The 27,835-nt window shown below is 56.8% G+C and overlaps 4 protein-coding genes and 1 non-coding gene across 5 annotated transcripts; 3 read left to right on the top strand and 2 right to left on the bottom strand.

Moving 5' to 3' along the window:
• Positions 1 to 2,491: 2,491 nt before the first annotated feature.
• B0T15DRAFT_t111 lies at positions 2,492 to 2,568 on the bottom strand. Its single transcript has one exon. It is a non-coding gene; the product is annotated as a tRNA-Ser (tRNA).
• A 7,022-nt stretch (positions 2,569 to 9,590) lies between these two features.
• On the top strand, positions 9,591 to 10,784 carry B0T15DRAFT_502322 (uncharacterized protein; the record flags this gene model as incomplete). Its single annotated transcript, XM_062867429.1, has 2 exons — positions 9,591 to 10,372; positions 10,496 to 10,784. 2 exons carry the CDS (start codon positions 9,591 to 9,593, stop codon positions 10,755 to 10,757), a joined length of 1,044 nt encoding a protein of 347 aa, XP_062720954.1. The 3' UTR covers positions 10,758 to 10,784.
• A 453-nt stretch (positions 10,785 to 11,237) lies between these two features.
• B0T15DRAFT_415439 (P-loop containing nucleoside triphosphate hydrolase protein) lies at positions 11,238 to 16,918 on the bottom strand. Its single transcript, XM_062865460.1, has 6 exons — positions 15,681 to 16,918; positions 14,945 to 15,632; positions 14,328 to 14,895; positions 14,175 to 14,272; positions 12,113 to 14,128; positions 11,238 to 12,045 (listed from the first exon to the last, which is right to left on the bottom strand). Exons 1-6 carry the CDS (start codon positions 16,423 to 16,425, stop codon positions 11,673 to 11,675), a joined length of 4,488 nt encoding a protein of 1,495 aa, XP_062720953.1. The 5' UTR covers positions 16,426 to 16,918; the 3' UTR covers positions 11,238 to 11,672.
• Positions 16,919 to 25,451, top strand: B0T15DRAFT_433781 (armadillo-type protein). Its single transcript, XM_062865783.1, has 4 exons — positions 16,919 to 17,183; positions 17,258 to 19,341; positions 19,393 to 24,651; positions 24,729 to 25,451. The coding sequence occupies exons 1-4, from the start codon at positions 17,051 to 17,053 to the stop codon at positions 25,284 to 25,286; spliced, it is 8,034 nt and encodes a 2,677-aa protein (XP_062720952.1). The 5' UTR covers positions 16,919 to 17,050; the 3' UTR covers positions 25,287 to 25,451.
• Positions 25,452 to 26,499: 1,048 nt separating this feature from the next.
• On the top strand, positions 26,500 to 27,411 carry B0T15DRAFT_511115 (ribosomal protein L19/L19e domain-containing protein; the record flags this gene model as incomplete). The annotated part of the gene is made up of 4 exons (XM_062867893.1): positions 26,500 to 26,531; positions 26,656 to 26,925; positions 27,032 to 27,182; positions 27,253 to 27,411. 4 exons carry the CDS (start codon positions 26,500 to 26,502, stop codon positions 27,409 to 27,411), a joined length of 612 nt encoding a protein of 203 aa, XP_062720951.1.
• Between the last annotated feature and the right edge of the window lie 424 nt (positions 27,412 to 27,835).

Raw genomic sequence — 27,835 nt, 5'->3', positions numbered from 1 at the left:
GTTGACCATGCGATCCGCCCATTCCTCGACCGATTCGCGGTCTGCTACCTAGATGATATCCTCATCTTCTCCAAGACACTCGAGGAACATAAGAAACACGTAAAGGCAGTGCTGGATGCACTCCACGAACACAAGTTGTCAGTCAACAAGGACAAGAGCGAATTCCACGTTACGAAAACAGTATTTCTTGGATACGAAATTTCGCCTGGCAGAATCAGGATGGAGCCAGCGAAGATTGAAGCGATCAAAACATGGCCACGACCAACAACGACGACAGAAGTGCGAGGATTCATCGGATTCGCCAACTTCTACCGAATGTTCATCAGGAACTTTGGCGACCTTGCACGACCATTGCACGAACTCACGAAGAAAGACATCGAGTTCCGGTGGGAAGCCGAGCACGAGCAAGCATTTCAGAAGATCCGCGATGCGATCATCGCCGACCCAGTGCTCTGGTTACCAGACCCACGAAAGCCATTTGAGGTGGAGACCGACGCATCCGATTATGCGATCGGGGGACAGCTAGGTCAGCGCGACGAACATGGGAAGTTACACCCAGTTGCATTCTTTTCAAAGAAGCTCGAAGGACCACGGCTCAACTACCCAATCCACGACAAAGAATTGCTAGCCATCATCGAGGCTTTTCAAGAATGGAGACCATACCTCAGCGGCACAACTCACGAAGTTCAGGTCTATACAGACCACAAGAACTTGCGATACTTCACCACCACGAAGGTGTTGAACGGACGACAAACTCGATGGGCAGAGTTCCTTTCAGAATTCAACTTCAAGATCAATTATAAGAAAGGCTCGGAGAACGCGCGAGCAGATGCATTAAGCAGAAGGCCAGATCACTTCAGAAATAGCCAACCAGAAGCCTCGCCACCATTACTTCAACAACAGCCAGACGGTTCTTTACGGCACGCTCCCCAACCGATGGAAGATCCCGACGACGATACGCTTCCACAACAGGGCGAAGATCCCGACTTACAACCTCTGCAACCGTTTGAAGAATGTTGCGCAGTCTTCAGGGAAAAACGGCTAGGAAAAGACTTCCAGGACCGGAAGAGGAACGACGCAGACGATAAGGCAGGCATCTCTTGGAGAGATGGAGCGTTGTGGTACAACGGCAAGGCCTACGTCGCACCACAGGATCAAACAGAACTGATCAAGACACTTCACGAGTCGAAGCTCGGAGGACACATGGGAATTGCCAAAACCATCGCCAAGGTTCGGCAACACTACGACTTCCCAGGACTCAGGACTAGAGTCAAGACTGTTGTGCAGGAATGCGACCTCTGCAATCGAAGCAAGTCGGCACGGCACAAACCATACGGGCTCTTAGAACCATTGCCAGTTGCAGAACGACCATGGAGTTCGGTGACGATGGACTTTATCACCAAACTACCGCTTTCAAAAGATTCGACTACCGGAACGAAGTACGACAGCATCCTCACTGTGGTCGACCGACTTACCAAGTGGAGCTACTTTTTCCCGTACAGAGAATCATGGTCAGCAGAGCAACTTGCGGATACGATCTACCGGCACATCGCAGCAGTTCATGGATGGCCGGAAGAATGGATCACAGACCGAGACACCAAATTCGCATCAAAGTTTTGGCAAGCGCTTACGAAGCGTTTGGGCACGAAGAGCAAGCTTTCAACAGCATACCACCCGCAGACAGATGGCCAGACAGAAAGGCTCAACCAGATCGTCGAACAATACCTTAGAACGTTCGTCAACTTCCAACAGGACGACTGGGTTGACCTATTGCCAGCGGCACAGCTCGCATACAATACAACGCCAACGGAGACAACAAAAGTCACTCCGTTCTTCGCGAATTTTGGTTACGAAGCAGATTTACGCCAGGGACCAGATGTTGCGGTACCCAGGGCAAAAGTCAAGGCAGAAAAGATGCACGCGTTGCACGCGATGCTAAAAGAAGAACTCGAGTTCGTTAGACTCAGGATGAAGAAGTACTACGACAAGCATCGGCTCGAGGGACCTCGCCTTGAGAGAGGAGACATGGTCTACCTCATTTCCCGAAATTTGAAAACGAAACGGCCAAGCCAGAAACTCGACTTCAGGAAGATTGGACCGTTCAAGATTGACGCAAAAATCTCGACATCCAACTACCGACTTTCGTTACCATCAACGATGAAGTTACGCACCAACGTCTTCCACATCTCGCTCCTCGAACCAGCACCCGAGAACGCACGGGCTGCGAAGGACATTGAAGCCAAGGACGAAGAAGAAGAATGGGACGTTGAGGAGATCTTGGATTCACGAATAGCCAACGGAAGGCTAGAATACTTGATCAAATGGCTCGACTTCGGACCGGAAGACAACTCATGGGAACCGGCAGAGCATCTCAACTGCGCAGAAAAACTAAGAGAATTCCACCGGCAGAACCCAGATCGGCCAGGAGGAAGGCGCAAAAATCTCCGTATGAGTCGCCTTACCCCGCGGTAAAGCCACTCACGTGGAGACGAGGCGCAGGCAGGATTCGAACCTACGATCTCCCAGAGCATTCACTCGGGTGTGACAACCAAGCTACACCACTGAGCCATTTCATTTGTTGGGAAACAGGCAACAAGAATCAGATTGAGAACCCCAGGCAGGAAAGAGCGGCTGCAGGCAGCCACGCTACAACACAACACGCACGGCAGGCGCGACCGAGACCTGACCACCACCAACTACGAACCCCCACTACCCTGAGAAGCTGCAGGAGTCCCACCAGAGGGATCCTGACCGACCGAAAGAGGAGGCTCCACGGAGGGAGAGCCAGCACCAGCGCTAAAGAAGGCGGTCAGCACGAAGAACGACGTACGGAGGGGATAGGGGCACCCACTTGGCGGTACCCCCGAGTAGCGAATCCAAGAACGGATCGTGGCCCGCAGAACCATACGGGACAGCACCAATGGCCTCCCAGTCTGACACCCCTACGGCACCCAAGGCCTGTGCCTGACCGACCAAAATCTGTTCATCCGACATCGGGACCACACCATCCTCCTCGTCCAAACCTTGCATGCCACGGCGAAGCAGTTCGGACCCCCGCTCCTCGACAAAGCGGCGTTGGCGACGCATCCGGTTCAGCCGCGACAACAACACCGCAAGCTGATCCTCAATCTCGGCAATCTCAGAATCCATTCGCTTACGCTCGGACGCATTACTCAACACTAGGAATGTTAGCAAAAAAAAAGGGGGGGGGAAAGAACCCATCAGCCACACTCACGAAGGGACGCGACGCTGGTCCCGTCGCAAGGTTTCCCCAGACGAACGCAGCGAGAACACCGGGAAGAGCCCTCCGCCACGACGCATCGCGCGCGTGGGGTAGCAGTCCAACAACGAGTGCAAGGCATCTCGGCCTCCACACCAACAGACTCGATCTCTTCAGCAAGGGCGTGCCGTTCGGCAGTCGAATTACGCAGACGGGACGGCTTCTTCACGCGTCCCGACATCGTGTTAGCATCCTGAAAAGGTAAAGAGGGAGACAGCAGGGACCCGCGTACCTACAGAAGCAAGGGCAGTTGGCGCTATTTGAAACAACCCAAGTCTTTCGGGGCGAAAGACGTTGAGGAGGGGCATCGTGTCACGATTTGACCACATGCAGTGACCCGGTGGGGCGGACAAGGGTGTATCCGCAGCCAATCATTGTACACAGGGACATGCAAGAGCGCTCGCAGCGCTGATGAGCATATGTAAGAGCGCCCGCTCACCAGGTGAGCGGACGAGCAGAATCACCTAGGCTCACTGGTGAGCCATGGTGAGCGGACCAAAACCAGCTAGTATATAGTCATTCATTCTGGAGGACTCTGGGAGTTCTCCAGTGAGCAATACAAGCAGTAAGGTAGCCCTACATTACTGTGCAGACATTGCGACTTGCATTGTTGTGAACCTTTTGGCTTCACCGAGACCTACAGTCCGACCAGCAGTACCTTCGACCGGCGAACCCTTTCAGAGGCAGGACTGCCTGTGGTTTCGTCACAAACGGCCTAAAGCAGCCAACATCAAGTGGCTGGAGGAGGTAGGAGGAATATAGAGGCATGCAAAGCGTGATAATATTGTTCTACTGGTAGTAGAGCTCGAACTCGGTCAAGTGGTAGCTTTCGTAGCTATCGAGGATCAACAACTAGTATTTACCCTTTGTCTAAGGCGCTATATAGTAGTCGAAGTGCTTGATCCAATCAAGGCCTACCGCATTAGTAGTTCAGCCATTCTTGGTAGTTGTAATACGCCAGTCGGCTGGGAGGTTGTACTCTTGATATTAGTTGGCGAGGTAGTACTATGCCGCTAAGATGATAAATGGAAGGATAGCCCAGCCAAGGGTATTGACGCCTTGGATCACTATCGCCTATTTGCGGTTGCCAGGCTAGGCTAGCTTCGCCTTGCTATGGCCATCCGAGGTTATAACTACTATACCTAGGAAGATAATGCCTATTATAAACCCAGTCTTATCGAAGTTATAGATATCATCATCTATAATGCCGTACTTGGCCTTAATATTCCGTACAAGGGCAAACCACTCGCCAATAACCTTCGGATCCTCGTACTTGGCCCTTTAGTAGTCGTATCTATACGTATAATGCGTCCGGAGCTCTGGCTGGCGTTTAACAAAGTTATACGCCTAGAGCTTGCCGACAGGGGCGCGTCGTATATTGTCACGAATTAACCAACGGCAGGCTGCAGGGTAGACAGCCGTATGTGGGGACGCGGGGGCGTCCCGGGCCAATCATTTGGACAACTAGGCGGACCAGTCAGAGACAGGCAAAGGTGCTAAGGTGCCAATGTCGCTGAGCACTCTGTAGGATGTAAGCGATCAGAGTGATTAGGGGCATATCACGATGAGCACCTGGGTGCTCATCCGAATCAAAGTACTGAGCGCCCAAGAAGATAGCTAGTATATAGTCACTCGTTCTGGAGGACTCTGGGAGTTCTCCAGTGAGCAATACAAGCAATAGCCTCTACCTATTGTGCAGACAGTGCAACAAGCATTGTTGTGAACCTTTTGGCTTCACCGAGACCTACAGTCCGACCAGCAGTTACCTTCGGCCGGCGAACCCTTTCAGAGGCAGGACTGCCCGTGGTTTCGTCACATATATACGTAGCAGTTGGTTGGCCATATCTTCCACACCACGCAGTCTCGGCAGAAAAGCTCGCTCAGATAGCTCAATTATATACTGAACAAGAGCCTTCTCTTCGGAATCGGTGAGCCGGCGCGAGTTGGGCGTAGTGTCGCGTCGTGCAAGCCGGCCCGCTAGTCGGTCTTGCAAGGTTGTTCGTCGAACGTCGTAGTACTTCGCTGCAGCCCTTATGCTTAGTTTTTGGTCTTTTTGTATCGCTTCGAGGGCTAGGTTTATCCTAGCCTCGTACGAAGAAGAAGACATGTTAAGTTGTAAAGAAAATCTGGTTTTAAGCGCGGAAGTGACGCGTCGCGGGTAAAGTGGCCGGCTCGCTTATATGGCCGGCTCGCTTATAAGATACGTTATACAATCTTACGTTAGTTAATAATATATGTAACGTAGTTATCTATATAGGCTCTAATACTAACTCGAAAAATATAAGGGTAGATAGGCTTATAATAGCCTATAATAAGGAGGTATTATATCTATAGCTATAAAACACTAGGTATACTAGTAGAAAAAGAGGCTTATCTACGAATTCCTCCTTCTAGGGGATGTTAATATGGTCCGGTCGGGGTCGCACGCTACCAAGCACATGGTTGCCCTCGAAAAGATCCTTGCAACGGAGAGGGCTGTTGACCGACTCAAATTCCTACCGAGGCGACAAACAATGATTCTGTATGCCAACGGCCCGATATTGCATGCCACCCGTTACTGACTTCGTCATGTAGAGTCGACATGCTCCACGCCGTCTCCTTCAACACACGCCTTCGTTTCGTCGAGGAGACCCCGCCAGTCTCGCGAAGCACAAGCGAAGAAGGTAACTTCTTTGCCAGCTCGCCGCTCCTGATTTTCAACAACCAAGACTTCTCTCTGCTATCCAAGTTCATCGACCCCAACATTGCCGACCACCTCGCGGCCACTTTGCAACACACATTTGACAGCATCCAGCACGTCTTCTTTGCCAGCCCGATTGCCGAAGTAGATGCGTTTCCCTCGGCGGCGAGCTCGCCAAGCAGTAGCATCAACGACTCAGCCCCGTTCGACCACGAGGAGCATCGCCCGACCTCGACGAACTAGCCGACCGCCGAACGCTCGAGGGTGAGATCGATGTCGCACAGATCATCCTCCACTCCTGCGCCCTCGGTTCGCGGATCTTCTTCCGCACACTCGCGCGACTTAGCGGACTCGAGGACAGCGCCAATCACGTGGATATGCGGACATTGCACCGCAGTCTCCGGTTCCCCGGCGTCAGGTCATGGGCTGGTCTTCCATAAATCTACGCTTGGCTGTACGTTCCACCTTGGCCCAGACTGACTGACCCGCGCTTGTGCTGCCAAGTTGCGCTTCGGATACTGGACCTCGTATGCTAATCTTGATCTGATAGGCTTCTTGTTGACCTCACCGCGGCAACCGACAAGGAGCGTCCTCTGTTCGTTGGCCAGCTCACGAGGATAGCCGCGAGCTAAGGAGGTTACCATTTGGACATGTTCACTGGTAAGTGAGATAGGTAGACTCCACTACCACCTTTCTGGTAACACGTAACGGTGGAGGGCTGACACTGTCCCACCCGTCTAGTATTCTTCCAAAACTCCCTCCACTTGAAACGCAGTTTGGTCATGTCCCATGTCAGATACGGCAACTGAACGCGGATCTTGTATCCCAGCCAATGGAAGTCTCAGCGCCCCAGAGAAGCTACCATCGAGACACGAGAAAGATATCCTATCTGTGGGATGGTGCGGCGTTAAGTCCCGCAATCAGGACTTTAGCAGGCCTTGTATGGGCAACGCCGTCGCTATTCTAACCTTGTCGGATAGCATATCTAGAGCGGCTATGCCCTGGTTGTTCTACCGCTCCTTGCGGAGTGCCACTACCAACTATAGTTATAGTAGCTCGGGATCCTTTAACTTCCGGTAGCGTATATCGCTGTCGGTCCGGCTAACCTTCTAAAAGGCCGTGGAAGTCTAGACACGATAAACTTCTCTGACCTTCTGAATGGCCAACCAGACATAGAGCCAGTCATTTAGGCTCAGTTCCACGCCTGCTATCAGCCTGCAAAAGGCGAAGATCCCACTCCGATGAGTCTTGAAATCCTCCTCGCCCACGTCAAGCTGAGCGGCGTACCGCGCATCAGCATCTTCCTTGTCCGTCCGCAGCCTCTCGTGGGCGACCCTTTCCTCGTGGAGCTGCCGCTCGAGCTGTTCCACGGTCAGCTGCTTAGTCCGCTGCTCCCGCTCGAGGAGCCACCTCACCTGCCTGAGGTGCTGCTCTAAGGCTGCAACCTTGTCTTTGATATCGGCCTCCCGCTGGGCTGTGGCGACGCTGGTCACCGCTCCTTGCTTGAGGCGACTGTGACTTTGCAACGACCGAGGCGTCGTCGAGTGAGTCTGCGACGGTGGCCTCCTCGTGCTCAGCATTCAGCTGGCTGCACGCGTATGTTGTGTGCTCTACCATGGTATTGATCTTGGTCGGCGACGGCAAGGAGTGGAATCCATCTTGGAACCAGCGCTTTTTTTACTTTTTGGCGGTTGAGCGGATAGAGGACGGTGGACGGAGGACGAGGTGAAAAGTTCTGGAAACAAACCGACTTTGTTAAGTACCGTACCTTAAGCATCAGCATCTCGTTCCGGTCGCCGCCAAATCTGTTTGAACTGGACCTGGTGACCTGGAATGCAAAGGCAACTTTGATGATCTCGACAGTGAAGCACTACTAGTAACAGGCGTGGCTGCCGGATAACGTTGCTAATGGCAACCCTGAAGGCCTCCCGTCATGACCATCCCCTATCCCGTAGTCCTTTTCTTCTGTTCAACTTGTTCTCTCCATGCCAGATTTATCTCTCTCACGAACTTACAGCCTCCTGGCATTCTGTACGCCACGCCCGCTTTTCCCTAGGTTATGAACTATAGCATGTATAGTAGAAACTTGGATTCGGTGTTGCCACTCACTCGGGTCTTGTATTTGGCTCGCGGTATTCTGCCAGGCAGATTCGCCTTGTGCCTGCCTACCGACTTTATAAAATCTCAAGTTTGTGAAGCTCCTTCTCTCTTTCCCACCCTCCTCCATAACGCGTTTCTGGTCTGCAACTAGCGAAAGAAACCCACGCTCTTACAAGAAAAACAGAAGTCTACACGCGTTTTCTCTCTCTGCTGAGGATCAGACACCAGTATGGAGGGATTCTCGGACTCTAGCTCCTCGGGCGAAGGCGATCAGCATGATCCCGTCCAGAATTTCGTGAGCATGATGACCGGGCTCGCCGCATCTTACAGGCCGAGTGCCACACGTAGGGCGACGCTGCCAATGATACAGCCAGCAATCTTGCAAAGGATCGAACCCGGCGCTGTAGACTACAGCTTGTTGTTCGAGCTCGGCCCATTGAACAGACAGTCGGGTAATACCGCATGGTACACGACTTATTACGTGGGTGATGGTTCGATCCACGTCATCCGCGGCCAGGGGGTGGTGCTGGCAGACATCCTCCGTACGTTGATGGACTGGGATGACGCAGACGCGGAGTGGTGGGCGGTCACCAGTTGGGTCCCCAACCCTTTCGCCGGCGAACCGGTCGGCGGGGACCGGTGGTTGATCGCTGGCACAATCCGGGTCCGCACTGGGAGCGAGACTGAGAGCGTTGAGCAGACCGAGAGCGGAACCGAGACGGAACGCTCTGGTAGCTCCCCATGACTTCGACTCGATATCAACAGTCCACCTCCGCGAACATAGACGGGGAACGGAGCAGGGCTAGGTCGTGAAGTATCGTGGTCTAGACGGAGACTGTTGGGTTTTCGTCAACCTATTCTAGTAATATAACTGTTGCTTTGATGATTGTGCCTCGAGATAAGTCCTGATGTGACTGCTGCGCTGGAACTGCCCCTCGAGAACCTCTAGCCCAAGGATCGTATGCTAACCCCATAGTTATCGCCCTACGCAAACTCAACAACATGATATTGACCAGTCCCCAACCATAGACCGCTAGCGTTACTGTTGTCAACATGTCTGAACGGAATACTGCTGGTAGTAGGGCACAGGCGTCCGGCATTTGGAAGAAGTCCTTCACTGCCTTCCTTCGCCGCCCTCCTTCGTTCGCTCTTCCCTTCAACGTTTCGTTTCCAAGTAATACTGAAACAGGCTACCTACAGAGCGGGGCATAAGGCATTTTGCAAGCACCGACACGGTCGGAAAACCCTCCCTCTTACCACCAACCGACCGAAGACAAAATCCAGTCACGTTTTGCCCAGCGCACCCACCTGCAACACGAACATCACAAGATTGTTCTCAAGTGTGCCAGCTCTATGTTCATCATGGAAATGAGGGAGCCGCTTCCAGACGAGGCGTCCGATCGCCTGCCCCTGATGGATGGCGACCGTCTCGAGATGATTTAGATGATCAACGAGACGGGCACGGCCAGTAGTTACCGGCTTTCTTGGGTTCTCTTGCCCTCGGTGATCGAGTCTTCGGAGAAGGCGGCCATGGCTGCAGGCATCTCCATGAGCAAGACGGCCGAGTCATCCAGGGAAAGCAGCGCCGATTGGCTGGGCCTCATGAATGTGATTCCCGCCAGGCTACGCAACTCACTCGTGCTCGGGACGGTCGCGTATGACTTCTACAATGAAGATTCGTACGAAATGACCAACCCTGGGGTCTATGCAATCGGCATCGCGATCAAAGGAAGAAAGGGCGAGTTCCTCACCGTCGCGGGAATCGAGAAGGTGTCCCAGTGCATGGTAGATTACTGCCAGGTCTGGAAGACGTGGGAGGCACGTAGTGGCGACTGGTCACAGATGACGGTGCCGGAGCGCCAATACATGGCCCACGCCGCAGCGGTAGACTCAGTTTACCGGGGTGTGAACAAAGATATGACGCCACGGTTCGTGGGCGGCCCTGCCATTTATGAAAAGACCATGATGTATATCTCGTGGCTGCAGAAAAGGGCCGAGCGGGGACAGGCATTCGACGAAACCAAGGCGGTGTCGCAGCGCCAGTCCCCGATATACGTTGGATGCACCGGCGAGTCCATTGCCTCTGCATCCGCCCACCATGATCCGAAGGGCGGATTGTGTAATTCGAGCCCGTTGCTTGCGCTGACACTGAGGTGCATCAAGCACGAGTTTCCAAACTTGGAGCCAGAGGTCATCGCAAAATGCGTTGTGCCGGCCTGGCGTGCTGAACATGTTCCGCTTGGTGATCACCTTGTGACCATCCTTGCAAGCTCGATGTTCTACCAAGGTAGGCTGAACATCGACCAGCCCGGGTCGTCGCTTGGCATTCGCAAGGAGATCGAAAAAGGCTTCATGCATAATAGGGCGGCGACGAAGGAGGAGGAGAAAATATACCTGAAGATGCTAGATGACCTAGCGGCAATCTAGTCGTGTAGCGATGGCATCGAGGCCGAGCTCGCCAAGCTCAAGGAATTCGCTGAGAGGGACCTGTATACGGAGTATCGAGTGGCGTTCGAGAAGGAGGTTGAGAAATTCCAGGCCCTTAAGAAGCAGTACGATGAGGCCAATGAGTGGCTATATGTAGTCCGAGACGCCCGACGAGCTCTCCAGGCCTACAATGCAGAAGTCGCGGGTAGCAGGAACGTTGAGGTACTGCGCAGCCCGGATATCTCGTCCTTTGCTGAAGAAGAACAATAGCTTGCGGATTCCGTAAAATTAGCCTAGGACGTTCTCGGAATAGAGCACGAGCGTGACAAAGGTTAACGAGGACTCCTAGCACAGATATGAAAGTGATATTATATATATACCATGCTCGTGACTTGCTCTCTTTACCTTGTCTTAACTAGAGCCTCATATACTTTCCCAATATTTATACATGCTCTCACTCTCTAGGGACACCTGATTATTATATCAACGAGCTAGAAACGCTATTGTTTAAAAGCTTAAGATTATCCAACCACATACTACTTAGAGCCACCTTATAGAGCATCTTCTACGCCGACCATATAACCTAGGATTTAAGCTGGAAAAGGGCCGTACACCCTTGTACCCTTTCCAACCACTATATATCCAATCTTGTACACCAACCGTATAATCTGAGGTTGAACCCAGAGACAATCGGTACATGCTTGTGCCGCTCATAACCACCATGTATAGCATCTTGTACGGGGATTTACGCTGGCAACGAACTGTATGATATTATACTGTGCACTGATCGTGCAACTTGGTGATTCAGACTGGGAATGAACTTGACAAATCTACGCGACATACGGATGACAGATCCCCTGGTATAAGACCGAGGTATATTATCTCTCTATTACCACCACCATATATCCTTCGAGATGGCACACCCTATCGGAAAGAAACGCTTCTATTGCAGTCCTCCCCGTCTTACGCTCTAATACCGGTTTAGGTAACACCACGCGAACCAAATCTACCCTCCTTTTTCACCTCACCCCAACCTACCCGCTCACATCCGACCCGACGCGCCGAAACCCCTCTACTATCTAGGTCCCGCCCCCTTCCAGAATCCAGACCACCTCAACGGAAGGACAGACCCCAGCCGCAATCCACCACAGACCTCGCCGAAGCATGGGCGTAGGAAGAACGCACCTAGCGCTCCCCACCACCAACCCCATTCCCATTCCCGTTCCCATTCCCATTCCCCAGAGCTCCGGCCGCGGCGATGGCGGCCTTCTCCCGATTCTCCTGCGCGAGCGCAAACACGCGCTGCCACACCTCGAGCCAGCGCTCGTGCTGCGCGGTGGGCAGCTTGCCGGGGCTCTTGAAGCAGCGGGTGAGCATCTCGCGCAGGCGCGCGCGCAGCACCTTCATGACCAGCATCGTCTTCCAGTCGGGGACGGCGAAGCGGGCGCGGTTGCCGTCGAGCACGATCACGCCGGCATACATGTCGGCACGGGCGTCGCCGCAGAGGAGGGCGATGGCGAAGGGGTCGACGGCGGTTGTTTCGTGCGCGTTGTAGAATCTATATCGTAGAAGGTATGGTTAGCGATGATAAGGCTGTTGGGGGGAATGGAGTGGGCAAGCCGCACGCTTTGGACTGCATAATGTGGTAGTAACTCAACCAGCGCAGGTCGTTGTACCCCTTGTTCACGCTGCTCGGGTGCAGGCTGATGGACTGGTTATTGCCGATGTTCCGCAACCCCTTGCTGCCGGTGTCGCGGACGAGCAGTTTCGGGTAGAAGCTCCAGGCGATGACGGACTGGGCGACGACCTCGTTGTCGCTGTTGCTGTCGACGCGCTTGGGGACTTCGAAGAAGGCTTGGTGGCGCCGCCTGCCGCTGAAGCGCAGCCTGTTTAGCGTCTGCCGCTCCTCGGCGGTGAGCTGGAGGAAGCCGGAGTCCGCGACCGCGACGAGCAGCTGGCCCTTGAGATCCTCAATGTTGGCTAGCGTCTGGGGCGAGAGGAAGTTCTTGCGGCAGAACTGGAACTCGGCGCCGCCGCCCTTGGCCGACTGGCACACACGCTTCCACGCGAGGTAGGCGTTGTAGACGGTCAGGAGATCGGAATCGCCCTTGCGGAAGCCCCGTCGAATGGTATCGGCCTGGTTCCGCTGGCCAAAGGGGGCCACGAAGGGCGACTTGGATGACAAGATGGCGGCGACGGTAATGGCCATATCCAAGCACTTGAACACCGCCCCGAGGAGGATGAGCTTGCCCAGGAAGACGTCGAGCGGCAAGCGGGCGAGTTGGAGTCCAAGCGGCGTAAGCTCTTCGGTCGTGGCCGTCAGGGCGCGGACATCGACAAGGGCATCGATGGCCCGGCGGATGTTCTTCGCAGAGGGCGGGTCTAACGCCTGGCTCAGCGTCTCCTCGATGCCGCCGATCTTGCAGATCTTGACCCGGATGGCCAAGTCTTGCAACGACAGACGCAGCATCTCCGGTGTTTGCTGGTCGTTCATAGATGTGTCATGGCGGTATTTCGTGAACAGATGGAAGCACAGGCCCTCCTGAACACGACCGGCGCGACCCCGGCGCTGCTTCGCGTTGGCGCGAGAAATGAACGAGTCGACGAGGCGCGACAGCTGCCTCCGCTCGTCGAACCGCATCTCCCGGTGCTTGCCCGTGTCGATGACGCACGTTACGTCGGGGATGGTGATACCTGTCTCCGCAATGTTGGTGGCTAACACGATCTTGCGCATGCCTGGCGGTGGTATGAGGAATGCTGCCTCCTGTTCCTCGGTCGCGATGGTAGAGTGCAGCGGATACACGAGCCAGCTGTCGGCGAAGAAGCGGTCCCCAAGCAGCATGTCGTTGAGCGTGCGGATCTCTGCAATGCCGGGAAGGAAGACGAGAATGGCCTTGCTGTACGGAGCATACTCTGGGTCGACCGCTATCCTCGAGATCAGCTGCACCACAAGATCATACTCGATCCGGTACTCGTCCATCTGGGCAAGCGTGTTCCGCGTGCGCGCCGAGTACTGCCTGAGCTCCTTGAGTAATTCCGGCTTCGACGAGGTGTCCACCTCCGGCTCCACGTCGTCGTCCAGGTCGGTGAGCTTCTCTTGGTTCCGCTGATCGACCGTGTACCCCGTGAGCTCAACTGCATCCTCCAGGTATGCGACGCGGACAGGGAAAGTCCGGCCCGGAACCGTCAAGACCGGGGCGCCGCTGAGGTATTTGGAAAACCGTTCCGCATCGACTGTGGCGGACATGAGCACTACCTTGAGGTCTTTTCTCCGCGCCAGCAGCTTCTTCAGCACGATGAGCAGGAAGTCGCTGTCGATGGAGCGCTCGTGAACTTCGTCGAGCACCAGGTGGGTGATCTCCTGTAAGTCGTTGGATCCCTCCAGCATGCGCATAACGATACCGGTCGTGGCGTAGACAAGGCGCGTTTCCCTCGCAGTGTTGGATTCAAGGCGGATAGAGTAGCCGACCAGCGACCTGCTTGTGCCGAGATCTCCCTTGTTCTCACCCAGTTCCTCGCTCACCCGGCGAGCTAGCGATATCGCCGAGATACGTCGCGGCTCCGTGCAGTAGATCTTACATGGTTTGCCCTGCAGCAGCTGATGCTCAAGGAGGAACGACGGTACCTGCGTACTCTTGCCGCTGCATGCTGTTAGCTCGCTCCTCATACCGCGGCGGAAGTGCTTACCATCCGGTCTCACCGCAGATGATGACCACCTGGTTCTGGTCAACGATGTCAACCACCTGTTGCCGGAACTGCCACATGGGCAGTTGCATGCGCGATACCTGATAAGTCAGAACATGGCCGGCGCGTCTTCGATCCTGTTGGCTATCGACTCACCAGCATCTGCTGAAACTTAGGAGAGCTGCTCTTCTGCAGCCAGATGTTTTGGTAGTACTCGGGCCCGTACGGATCCCGCTTCGTCCGTTCTTGGTCGGACTGTTCCGAGTCCGTCTGGTTCCGGGACTGCCCCCGTCCCTTGAAGCCCTGGATGAGCACGCCATCTTCGAGCTCCTGCTCCACTCTTCTGCGCACGAGGTCCCGCAGATGCCGCACAATCTCCCGGTCCTGCTCATCAGCCTTGCTCTTCCTCGCTTCCGCAAACTCTGACCATAAGTCCTTCCAGGTCGGCGGCAATCTCATGGCGACCTTCTCGTCCTTGGCCGAGGTCCCGAAAACGAAGAACAAGGCCGTGGTCGCTATGTAGGCCTCGGACTGCTTCGCATCGGGAGTAGCAATCGATATCATCTTGTAGACGAACTGCGTGGGTGATGTGAATGTTTCAAGGTCGGACGTCTCAGGGGCGGGTGGGATTTCCTGCGGCTTGGACCAGACGATATTGACCGCGTGGCGGTTCGCAAAGGCGACGTCGGACAACAGATGGTACGATATCCTCACCGAAGAGTCCCTGATGCCGTTAGCAAATTCTCAAGCAGTCGTGGGCGGGATAGGACAACCTTGAGCGGCAGGCTTCTTCCAACGCCCGCATCGGAGTCACTCCGGTCCATTTCCCAAAGTCGCGGACTGTGATCTTGGATCCGTCGACTCCGTTGACCACCGTATTGGTCTTGCCAGTCACGGGATCAACCTCGCTGACAGGCAGGCTGGAGAATAAGTCCGCCAGTGCCTGGTCATCGTCCTCTTCAGCAAGAATCTCTGCTGCGATGCGCTCAGCTTCCGCGTTGATTTCGTCCGACTCGTTTGCCGGGGATGGCGCTTCCGGCGGCTCTTTCTTCTTTTCTTCGGCCTTTGCCGCGGCATACTCCTTCTCCAGGGCGACCTTCTTCGCCCTCCATTGCTGCTCAGCTACGTATTTGTCGAACAGGACGTCCTTTTCGACTCTGTCGAGCTTTGCAAGTAACAACGCCTCTTCCGGGTCATTGGAGCTCTTGGGCTTGTCCCTCGCACCCCTGCCCTTGGCTGCGTCCTGCCGCGGTCGCTGGATCTGAAACAGTTTCGTCTTAGTGTCGAGATAAAACGGCAGTAGTTGATCTGGTTCGATGTCTTCGTCAAATATAACGGCTGGCCGTTTTGTTGGTGACGCGGGCCGAGACCGGTGGGCTGCGGCGCCCTTCTTCTTTGTTCCGAGTTTGGGGTCGATTTCGAAGGGCGTCCCCGATCTCGAGGGTGTTTCTGCTGGGGTGTCTACGACCGTTAGAATGGGACAAGAAACCATACTTCTGACATGCATACCTGCTTGCGACTTGGGCCCTACTCTCCGCCCCGAATAATCGGGCAGCTCTTCCCTGGGACACTCTCTCGCAAACCAGTCGAGCACCTCTTCAAGCCCCCAGATAAATTCGCTCCTGGGACTGGGAGGAATATTGGGCGCAATATCCAAAACAAACTGCAGCGCCGGCTGTATCCTCTCCTCCGAGAACCCAGAGTTCTGCAAGGTCTCCTGCAACGTCCATAGCTTGATGACGAGGTCTTCCTCCGGAGGCAATTTACTAGCTCCGCCCTCTGAGGATATGCTGGAGGCTGCAAACCGGCCTTCTGCCTTGATAATATCTAGGACATGCTCCATTAGCTCCGGCGGAAGCCATCTTCTTGTGTTGATGTTCTCGGCCGCCCCCCGCAAGAGGCGCCGGTCTGTTTCGAGCCGGGTCTTCTGTCGCTGCGCATCCCGCCTCACTTTCTGCGCGAACTTCTCCACTAGATACTGCAATGCCGACTCTTCCAGCTGCCGCTCGAATTCCTCGGGGCTCAGGTCCTTGGCTGGCGTTTTCTCCTCGGCTTTGGTGTTGGTGTTGGCTGCGTGCGGGGCATCGCCCGTCGGCGGGGCGGCGGCGGCGGCGGCGTCGTTGGCTTTGCCGGCCGGGGCATTAACACCCGGAGCTTCAGCGGGGTCGACTCTGGGCTTCGATGCGATCGAGGTGGTAGCGAACCCGCGCGCAGGGTTCGCCGCGGGCTTTTTCGACTTCTTCTTGCCGGCCATGGCGAGGCGATGCTGCCCTGGAGGTTTGGATTCGAGCGGCGGGTCCCAAGGCGAGAGAATCTCCGCCGTTGCTTGTTTCCACCGAGCAAGACGTCAGAGCCTGAAGCAGCCTGGAAATTTTAGCGACAGCTGCGGCAGCTTGCTGGGTCCCGGAGGCGGTCAACGCGACCGCCTGCCGTTTCAGGAGCTGGGCCCCGCTGGAATGGCACGACGCTCTCTATCCTCACAGTGAGTGCTCTTGTTCGTGGTGTTCGAGGGGGCCCATTGACTTGCAAGAGACGAATTTGAGACGGTGTTTGTAGGTATGTAGGGGAAGGAATCAGCTTATTATAAACTTCAGATGTTGTTGCGATAGGGCTTTTCTTAAGAAAGTTCAGGTAGGTGTGTCTAGTACCAACCATCCTCGATGCGCATCATCGAAGCACAGCTCGGCGGCTTCCATCTACACTGTCGATTTAGCAGGAACTCCACCACGACAACCCACTCTCCAAATGTGAGTCCCCGCCGAAAATCAGCCTCTGAAAGTATCACGGCCCAAACGACACGGCCACCACCAGAGCAAGGCTGCGGGTTCCTGCCGCCTGAGGATGTCATTGTACGATCCCTTAGCCAAGGACGCAGCAACATGACTGAAGCAGCCATCAACGGCACGTCGGGCAGCTTCGATCTCGAGCAAGCCAAAGCTGCGCTGACCTCGTCTTCGACCTCGGCACGCATCGCCCAATTGCGTGCGATTGACGATAAGCTCTCGCAGAGATGTGAGCCCCTGCTGCCCCTGAACCTTCGGCAAGGAACGAGAACAAAAATGAACTGAGCTGACCCCCCTGGCCAGCCCTCGACAGACCAGTCACGCTCGGCATCCTCAGAGTGCTCTTCTGGACCCATGCCTTCTACACGGACCGGCCCTCTCGTCAAGCTGTCCAGCGATGTCTGGCCTCGATCTGCCAGGCAGGGGATGCCGACACCGTTGCGCCCTTGGTCGCCGCAGTGCGCCAGGAGAGTCAGAAGCATGGCATCGCACCTGACAGTGCCTTTGTGCTGGTGGAGTGGTGCAGCCTGTTGATGCAGAATATCGCAGGCACACCTCTCTGGGAGAAGGTCGGCAAGGACGTCGTACTGGCGGCCGCAGACAGCCTGGAAAAGTGCCTGCAGCCCACGGCAAAGAGCACGCTTGGTAGCTCGGCGCTCGTGATCTCGAGGAGGGGTTTGCGGAAGCTGGTCTCGGCCGACCAACAGGCTATCGGCGAGGCGGTCCAGGTCCTCGCCGCCAAAGGAAGCCAACCAGCCGCCAAGAATGCCGTGCTGCTCGGCGCCATAGCGGGCGTCTGCTCGCGCAAGCCCGAGGCGAAGCCGGTGGTCGAGGGCCTGAAGAGCCATTACTACTCGTTTTACATCCGCGAAATAGTTGGCTCCCGGACGCCGGTCGCTGCCCACCTCGCAAACGGCCTCAAGGATTTCTTCTCCGACTTTGTCTCACTCGAGGACCTCGACAAGGAGGTATTCCCGGCGCTGGAAAAGGGCTTGCTGAGAGCCCCTGAAGTGGTACTGAACAACCTAATCACACCCCTCGTCCGCTCCCTTCCCCAGTTCGATCTCTCCAAAGCTCTAAGTGGGCGTTTCGTCAAGCCTCTGCTATCTAATGTCAAGTCGTCCAATGCCACGATTCGCAACGGTGCAGTTGGGGCTTTCAGCGTGATCGCCTCGTCCTGCAGCGACGTCGCGGAACTCGAGAAGGTAGCGGACGAGGTGTTGGGCCCTTTGAAATCTGGCAAGCTCGCCTCTGCTGACCACAGAGTCCTCCACTCGGAAATGCTCGTTGCGCTGCCCGCATCTACAGGGATCGCAACGAAGATTGCTGCCGGGCTTCCCGCTCTAGTGGGCAAGGAAGCAAACGAGGCGGCTCTCAGCGCCGAGACCCTAGCGCTCAATGCCAGCACCATCGCTCTCCTTCGCAGTGCCGAGGTGCAAAAGCCACTTCTGGATGCGTACACGAAAGGTCTGGCGGACAAGAAGGTCCCAATACGGCGCATCTGGATTCTCCGCACGGGAGAGCTGCTGCAAACCTTTGCCGAGAGTTCAGAGACAGAGCTTCCCAAGGGAGCTGTGGCATTCGCGGAAGCAGTCGTACCGCCTTTATTGTCCACGTTCAACGAGGTCGTGGCGAACCCCGCGGCTGCCGCGCAGAGCGGGCTCGTCACGGGCGCCTTGGTGGTTTGCGGTTTGAATCCTTTGCTTAGTCGACTCGAGAATGCCAACGTCCAGTCTCTGCTGAAGAAAGCCTTGATCCAGAAGAACAGCCTGGCGGTGGACCCTAAGCCGTCGTTCTTGCTCAACCAGCGGATATACAGCAAGTTCTTGGAGGACGACCTCAGATGGTTCTGCCGTGCGCTGTCCGCCGTCACTGGCACTCTAGGTTCAGACAGCGAGGCGGTGAGGGTCGCGTGGGCTCAGGCATACATCTTCCTCGTTTGCTCGTCAGCCACATCTCCCCCTGTACGCCGGCTGGCGATTGAGACGCTGTCGAACCTGTGCGCCCGGTCCGTTGGCTCTGGCAGCCACAGCGTTGCGGCGGAAATTATCAATGGCATGTGGCATTGGATCGAGGCCACAGAGACAGCTGAAAAGGAGAGCGCTGCTGCGCTGGCCAAGTCAGGGAATACCAATCTCCACCTGATGTTCAAAGCTATTTGCCTCAGTCCCAAAGAGACCGCGGACCGAGCAGGCACCGCTGCGGATAAGGAGAAATTAGAGGCGCAGATGTGCTCTCTTGTCGTGCTTGCAAAGCCCCAGCTCATTCCACGAGCAAGTTGGATTGATCTCTGCCTGAAAGTCGAGCTGGATCCCGGGGAGCTGGCCAGGAAGCATGAGGAGAGGCTGATTCAGGAAATCGTTGAGCGGACCAGAGTTCGAGAAAAGGTAAGCCGCTCGCCTACATGGTGCAGGTAATCTCATGCTGACAAAGCATAGTCCGAGTCCATCAAAAATGCGGCTTATAGCGCGGCTGCCGAGCTGGTATTTGTTGCCCCTGACTCGATGACCTCCCGCATCGTCGCCCTCATCGAGCAGGACCTAGACGCGTCCCAGCTGGAGACCGTTGGCCCCCTTGAGGCCGCCATCTTCCGCACTCCGGAAGGAACGGCGTTCGTGGACGTGCTGGCAAAGAAGCAAAATGTGGTTCCGAACAAGAACGTCAAGGACTATGAGACGCTGAAATGGGAGGAGGAACTCAGGGCAGAGCTAGCGAAAAAGAAGGGCTTGCAAAAGAAGCTGACGGCAGAAGAGACGGCAAAGGTCAACGCGCAGTTGAAAAAGGAGGCCGAGATTCGCGAGAATGTCCGGCAGATCGCAGCGAAGCTATTGCGTGGCTTCGGCATCGTCCGGGCGCTTGCTACCGGACCGCCCTCCGACACCAGCCGCTGGATGCGGCCTGCTGTCGCGGCTACCCTTGCTGCTATCAACGCTGGCGCTGCCCAAATCACAGGTGACACTGGACCGATGGCCTTCATCTCATGTGCCGACCAGGCATCGCCGCGCCTCGGTTCCATCCGGCCGTTCATCGCCGTGGCCACTCTCCGCGCCCACGAAGTGTCTGCAATTCCGGAGAACCTGACTCAGGAGCCGTTCGAGGACCTTGTCACAAGGGTGCTCTACCGTCTACGCTTCGCCGGTGAGCAGCGGCGGTTCGACACCGTCACGCTCGTCTACATGTTGCCGCTTCTGTTGCTAGTCCTCGACAAGGGCGGCTTCGGTCCCAGCGCCGACGACCGCGATGCCCAGCTGGTTCTCGCCATCGAGGTCCTCTCGTTCCACACCGACGCTGCGGCAGACGAGGCGATTCCCCGTGCCGAAATACTCTCGGCGCTGATTTCCGCAATGCAGAAGTACAGCCAACACTACAAGATCATCAAGGACTGTTTCTCCGACATGGTTCGCTGCGTGGCTCCGAACATGAACCCCGACGAGATCGGCGTCCTGTCGCGGGGCACCATCGTTCCCCAGGCCAGCGTGCGCACCGCCGTGCTCCAGGCAATCAGCGCCGAGGTCGACATGAGCGAGGTTGGCGTGTCAGAAGAGATCTGGCTCGCTTGCCATGATGACATTGCAGAGAACGTCGATCTGGGTCACGAGATCTGGGAGGAGAGCGAATTCAAGACCTCCGAGGAGCTCGCACAGAAGATGCTGCCTTACCTGAAGAGCAAGGATGCGCCGCTGCGTCGTGCAGCGGCGAAGGCCCTCGCCGAAGCATCCGGCCAGCATCCCGCGGCCATTCCCCCCGTTCTGGGAGAGCTCCAGTCGTCATACATCGAGCTGGCCAAGCCGCGGAAACAAGAACTTGACCAGTTCGGCATGCCCAAGAAGATGGACCTGTCGGACCCCTGGGAAGCTCGACACGGAATCGCCCTCGCCTTCAAGCACCTTGCGCCGCATCTCGAGAAGCCGCAGCTCGAACCGGTCTTCAACTTCCTCATCGAGCAAGGCCCGCTCGGCGACCGGAATGCCACCGTCCGGGCCGAGATGCTCGAGGCTGCTAACACCATCATCGAGATCCACGGCAAGGGTATTCTGGACAGGCTGATGAAAACCTTCGAAAAGACGCTCGAAGGACCCGACAAGAACTCGGAGGCGTCGGACCGCGTCAATGAGGCCGTGATTATCATGTATGGTGCCCTCGCACGGCACCTGAAGCCTGGGGACAAGAAGATCCCGGTGGTCATCGAACGGCTCCTTGCGACGCTCAGCACCCCGTCCGAGACGGTCCAGTACGCCGTAGCAGAGTGCCTGCCGCCACTCGTCCGCACGTGCGGTGACAAGTCCCCCAAATACTTCGACCAGGTCCTGGACACGTTGCTGACGTCCAAAAAATACCCCGAGCAGCGTGGCGCCGCCTACGGTCTGGCAGGTCTCGTGCTTGGCAGAGGAATCGGCGTCTTGAGAGAGTATCGGATCATGATCACGCTCAACAGCGCTCTGGAGAATAAGAAAGAGATCCACCAACGGGAATCCGCCATGCTCGCGTATGAGCTCATGTCGACCATCCTCGGCCGGTTATTCGAGCCGTACGTGATCCAGATCGTCCCACAGCTTCTTGCAGGCTTTGGCGACGGCAACCCGAACGTCCGCGACGCTGCGCTGGCAGCCGCCAAGGCGTGCTTCGCCCAGCTAAGCTCGTTCGGCGTCAAGCAGATCCTTCCGACCCTCCTTGACGGCCTCGAGGAAGACCAGTGGCGCAGCAAGAAGGGCGCCTGCGACCTGCTCGGTGCCATGGCCTACCTCGACCCGCAGCAGCTCGCTCAGAGTTTACCGGAGATCATCCCGCCCCTGACGGCCGTTTTGAACGACAGCCACAAGGAAGTGCGACAGGCGGCAAACAAGAGCTTGAAGAGGTTCGGCGAGGTTATCACCAACCCCGAGATCAAGAACCTGGTCGACATCCTCCTCAAGGCGCTCAGCGACCCGACGAAATACACCGACGAGGCTCTGGACTCGCTCATCAAGGTCCAGTTCGTACACTACCTCGATGCCCCGTCGCTGGCCCTCGTCAGCCGTATTCTGCAGCGTGGCTTGGGCGACCGTTCCAACACGAAGCGCAAGGCGTCGCAGGTCATCGGCAGTCTGGCACATCTCACAGAGCGCAAGGACCTGGTCGCTCATCTGCCAGTTCTCGTGGCAGGCCTCAAGGTCGCCGTAGTCGATCCGGTGCCGACAACTCGTGCCACTGCCTCCCGCGCTCTCGGGTCTCTCGTGGAGAAGCTGGGCGAGGACGCGCTGCCGGATCTCATCCCCGGCCTCATGCAGACCCTCAAGTCCGAGACGGGCGCCGGCGACAGGCTTGGTTCGGCCCAGGCGCTCAGCGAAGTCCTTGCCGGCCTGGGAACCTCGAGACTGGAGGAGACGCTCCCGACGATCCTGCAGAACGTCGAATCGCCCAAGGCGTCCGTCCGCGAGGGCTTCATGTCGCTCTTCATCTTCTTGCCCGTCTGCTTCGGCAACAGCTTCGCCAACTATCTCGGCAAGATCATCCCGCCGATCCTATCAGGGCTTGCCGACGACGTTGAGGCCATCCGGGACACTGCGCTACGTGCCGGCCGGCTGCTGGTCAAGAACTTTGCCATGCGCGCGGTGGACCTCCTCCTTCCCGAACTGGAGCGCGGCTTGGCGGACGACAGCTACCGCATCCGCCTCAGCTCGGTGGAGCTGGTCGGCGATCTGCTCTTCAATCTCGCCGGCATCAAAGCGAACGCGGAGGCCACAGAGGAGGAGGACCAGGACATCACGAAGGAAGCCGGTTCGTCGCTTCGCGAGGTCCTCGGCGAGGAGAAGCGGAACAAGATTCTCTCGGCTCTCTACGTCTGCCGTTGCGACACGGCCGGTGCAGTGCGCGCCGCTGCCGTCGGCGTGTGGAAGGCCCTGGTCCACAGCCCGCGGACGCTCAAGGAGCTCGTCCCGACCCTCACGCAGCTCATCATCAGGCGGTTGGGCAGCTCCAACATGGAGCACAAGGTCATTGCCAGCAATGCGCTCGGCGAGCTCATCAGGAAGGCGGGCGACGGCGTCCTGGCTACGCTGCTCCCTACGCTCGAAGAGGGTCTCCAGACGTCGCGGGATGTGGACGCCAAGCAGGGTATCTGCCTGGCGCTCAGGGAGCTCATCTCGTCAGCCTCCGCCGAGGCGCTCGAGGACCACGAGAAGACGCTCATCTCGGTCGTCCGCACCGCTCTTACCGACTCGGACGACGATGTCCGCGAAGCAGCGGCCGAGGCCTTCGACTCGCTGCAGCAGATCCTCGGCAAGCGCGCCGTCGACCAGGTTCTCCCCTACCTGCTCAACCTGCTCCGGTCCGAAGAAGAGGCGAACAACGCGCTTGCCGCCCTGCTCACGCTGCTTACCGAGTCCACTCGCTCCAACATTATCCTGCCGAACCTCATCCCCACCCTCATCACGCCGCCCATCTCGGCGTTCAATGCCAAGGCCCTGGCCTCGCTGTCTAAGGTCGCCGGTGCGGCTATGAACCGCCGGCTGCCCAACATCATCAACTCGCTCATGGACAACATTGTCAACTGTACCGATGAGGAGCTGCGCAGAGATCTCGACGACTCGTTCGACACGGTCATCTTATCGATTGATGAGTACGACGGCCTTAATGTGGTCATGAACGTCCTACTACAGCTCATCAAGCACGAGGACCACCGCAAGAGATCCGCCACCGGCCAGCATCTCGCTAAGTTCTTCGCAGCGGCCGACGTGGACTACTCGAGGTACAACCAGGACATCGTCCGTGCCCTGCTGATCTCGTTCGATGACAGAGACATGGAGGTCGTCAAGGCCGCGTGGAGTGCGCTCCACGAGTTCACCAAGAGGCTCAAGAAGGAGGAGATGGAGGCCCTCGTCCAGTCGACCCGGCAGGTTCTTCTGCAGGTCGGCGTTGCGGGCCACAACCTCGCCGGATTCGAGCTGCCAAAGGGCATCAACGCCATCCTGCCCATCTTCCTGCAGGGGCTCATGAACGGCACGCCCGATCAGAGAGTCTCCGCTGCCTTGGCCATCTCAGACATTGTCGACAGGACCAGCGAGAACTCGCTCAAGCCCTTCGTCACGCAGATTACTGGTCCGCTCATTCGTGTGGTCTCGGAGCGCTCTACGGAGGTCAAGTCGGCGATTCTGCTCACACTCAACAACCTGCTCGAAAAGATGCCCACGGCACTCAAGCCGTTCCTGCCGCAGCTGCAGCGCACATTCGCCAAGTCGCTCGCCGACACCTCGAGCGACGTCTTGAGGAGTCGTGCCGCCCGGGCGCTCGGCACACTCATCAAGTTCACGCCGCGCGTTGATCCTCTGATTGCTGAGCTGGTGACCGGGTCCAAAACCACGGATGCTGGAGTCAGGACGGCCATGCTCAAGGCCCTGTACGAGGTCATCAGCAAGGCAGGCGCCAACATGGGCGAGAGCTCCCGCGCTGCCGTCCTGAGCCTGATCGACACCGAGACCGACGAGCGCGACCAAGCGATGACCATCACCTACGCTAAGCTGTTCGGAGCGCTGGTCAAAAATGTCTCGCCTGATGTGGCAACCGGCCTGCTAAAGAACAGGGTCATGACGAGGGACTTCAGCAACTCCAGCGTCCTGGCGCTGAACGCGGTCCTTCTCGAGAGCCCGGCTACCCTTCTGGACTCCCCCCTTGTGGATGACCTGCCCGAGCTGCTCTGCCAGGGAATGGAGAGCAAGGACGTGAGTAGCAGCCACATCTCTCCGCCTTTTTAACTTTGCCGTCTTGAGTATGTGCAACTAACAAGTTTCATCCACAGACCTTCATTGCCGACAACTTCATCGTCGCCACGGGCAAGTACCTCCTCAGCGACGCGCCCAAATCCTTCGAGCCCACCAAGCCCATCTTCACCACCCTCTCCAAGCTCATCCCTCCCGGCGCCCCGACCGACTCGCGCCGGCTGGCCCTCGTGCTGGTGCGCACCATCGCCCGCACCCACCCGGACCTGGTCCGCCCGCACCTCGGCCTGCTCGCGCCGCCGGTGTTCGCCTCGGTGCGCGACATGGTCATCCCTGTCAAGCTGGCGGCCGAGGCCGCGTTCGTGCAGCTGTTTGCGGTTGCTGACGAGGAGAGCAAGGTGTTTGACAAGTGGATTGGAGGAGGGGCAGGGGCGGAGCTACCGCCTAATGTCAAGAGGAGCATGCAGGACTACTTCAAGCGGGTTGCGCTCAGGTTGGGGGCGCAGGTGAGGGAGAGGAGAGAGGCAGAGGGTGGCGCCGGCGGTTTGGGCTTGTCGAATGATGAGGTCGAGGACGAGAAGGAGATCATGGCTGTTGGGAAGGTCGATGTGGGGGATGTCTTTGCTGCTGATTCTTGAGTCTTGACTGGGTCCTGGGTCCTGGCACCTGGGTAGAGGGGTGGTTCATGGATTGAGGGATGAGGGTATGTTATGTAGATGCATGAAATACTATTGTTACCTGTGTCTGGCGCTCTGAGAAGTGGTCAGGTAAAAAACCAAGTTGAGAATTGCGTGAATTACTCCGGATCTAGTACTCTCCTGGTATCATCCATCTCGCATGAATTTGAGGACTGGTAGCTGAAGTAAGCAAAAGTTGCGGATCGAACAGATGTTGAAAGTCCGGGGTTGAAGATGAGACACATCGGTGGTCTGTTGGGATTGTGATGCTTGGTCCATCACAAGCTTTTGCCCAACACATAAACCCAACTGTACTCTACATTCTCTCTCCTTTTCTTTCTCGTATCCTCTCTACGTCCTGTGTTCAACCCTCTAGCACTCTTGTGGACTAGGTAGCTCATGCTGTCCACCTAGCATTGTAGAGCTCCGGATACCTGCGTGCCTTTTACTTGACGCCGTTGTACTAAGGTCTCAGGGCCTCAGGCTTTCAGCTCCAATGCGCAAGTGCAGTGTGGTTTCTACGTGCCTAGCAATACTGTAGAGATAGGAGTGCCTCTGGGATGGGGGGGGTTCGCAGCAAGGAAAGAAGAACCGCCAGCGTTAGAGTTAGACTGCCAACCCCAGGTACGTATTGTTTGTATATCCAAAGAGCTGGAGTAAACGGGTCATGGTGCATGCAGTGGTTAAGTGACGTAGGGAGGCACGTGGGAGGGTAGATATATGCTAGGGTTGGGGTTATGTGTAGGTCACAGTCCTGTGGGACCGGATATGATAGTAGTCCCAAAGGCCATATCCAAGAAAGTCGAATATGAGGACTCAAGAAGGCCTGGCCAATTTTTGCTGCGCAGATTGCGTGCACACGACTTCGGAAAAACATCTCAGACTTCATCGTTGAGTGTTGACACACTTCCCGGCCTACCCTTTTGGGACGTACGGTGCACGTGTTCCGCCGTGTGACCTGCCTAGCCCTTGCCAATCACAGCCCGCCAGCCGCCCCACCACGAAATCCCACAAACTGTTGCTTGAGAAATTCTAACGCCGAACTTCCCCTCAGCGGAAATCCCAAACCCATCGACAACCTCGACATACTAACCATCGCAGCATCAATCCGTCAAGATGTGAGTACCCCGAGCATCGTTCCGTCGACGGCGCAGCAAGAGGAGGATTCTGCACGATGGATCTGGGGCTGGATTTGCGTCGGAACTTGTCGACACCTTTATGCACCGATGAACACGACGTGGCAACGCCGAACTGCACCACCCCATCCACGCCATCGACCCTGCCGGCATTGACTTGCTAGTCGGAATGCTGACTGTTGGTCCGACTGTAGGGTTAATCTGAGGACCCAGAAGCGGCTGGCGTCGTCCGTCTTGGGCTGCGGCCAGCGCAAGATTTGGCTCGACCCCAATGAGGTCAGCGAGATCTCCAACGCCAACTCGCGGCAGACGATCCGCAAGCTCGTCGCCGATGGCCTCATCATCAAGAAGCCCGTCACCATGCACTCGCGCTCGCGCGCGCGTGAGCTGAACCTCGCCCGCCGGATCGGCCGCCACCGCGGCTTCGGTAAGCGCAAGGGTACCGCCGATGCCCGTATGCCCGAGTACGTGCCACCATCGCCCCGGATCCGGATAGCAGGCGACGCGAGAGACTGCAGAAGGAAATAAGGAACGCGAGGCCGGACGGCGTTGCTGACTACCGGGATGCAGGCAGGTTCTGTGGATGCGCCGCCAGCGGGTCCTCCGTCGCCTCCTCGTCAAGTACCGCGCCAGCGGTAAGATCGACAAGCACCTCTACCACGAGCTCTACCACCTCGCCAAGGGTAACACCTTCAAGCACAAGCGGGCGCTCGTTGAGCACGTACGTTCCAACCATAGCCCCAGGCTGGCCTGCAGCCGTGCTGTGCGCGTGTGCTGACAAAACTCTGTAGATCCACCGCGCCAAGGCGGAGAAGGCGCGCGAGAGGCAAATCAAGGAGGAGATGGACGCCAAGCGCGCACGGACCAAGGCTGCTCGCGAGCGCAAGCAGGAGAGGCAGGCGGCGAAGCGGAACGCGATGCTGGGCGAGGCCGAGGAGGAGTCCAAGTAGATGTCATCACGGACGATTTGAAATGGACAACGTGGATTTCTCGGCGGCCTTGCATTCGGCGTAATGGGTTGGGCTTCTTTCCTGGGCACGCTTTTCTCTCTCTATACATCTCGGCTCCTACACGTGGCCTCGGCCCTCGGCGGCTGTGCGCTCTTCGTTTGCGAAGTGGCGCGGTCTCTACCGGTAGACTCGAGACGTTGCTTGCATGTATGGCATTGAAAAACGGAATCAATGGGTTTGCCGGGTCTGGTGCAATGCAACACTGCTCATGCGGAGTTCGTCGCGGTGCTTGGGTGCAGGTGGACTGCTGGCACGAGGGTGAATGAAAGTGCCTACAACGCAGAAGAGGGGTCGGGAGGAGTACGAGCCATTGAGTACAGTGTAATAGAAGAAGGCGAGGGCGTACGGCAGGCCCCGAGTCAAA

Source organism: Chaetomium strumarium (genome assembly GCF_033439665.1).
Source record: "Chaetomium strumarium strain CBS 333.67 chromosome Unknown B0T15scaffold_4, whole genome shotgun sequence".
NCBI classification, from domain to species: domain Eukaryota; kingdom Fungi; phylum Ascomycota; class Sordariomycetes; order Sordariales; family Chaetomiaceae; genus Chaetomium; species Chaetomium strumarium.
Note: the sequence above shows the minus strand (reverse complement) of the source record. Positions and strands in the feature narration are given on the sequence as shown.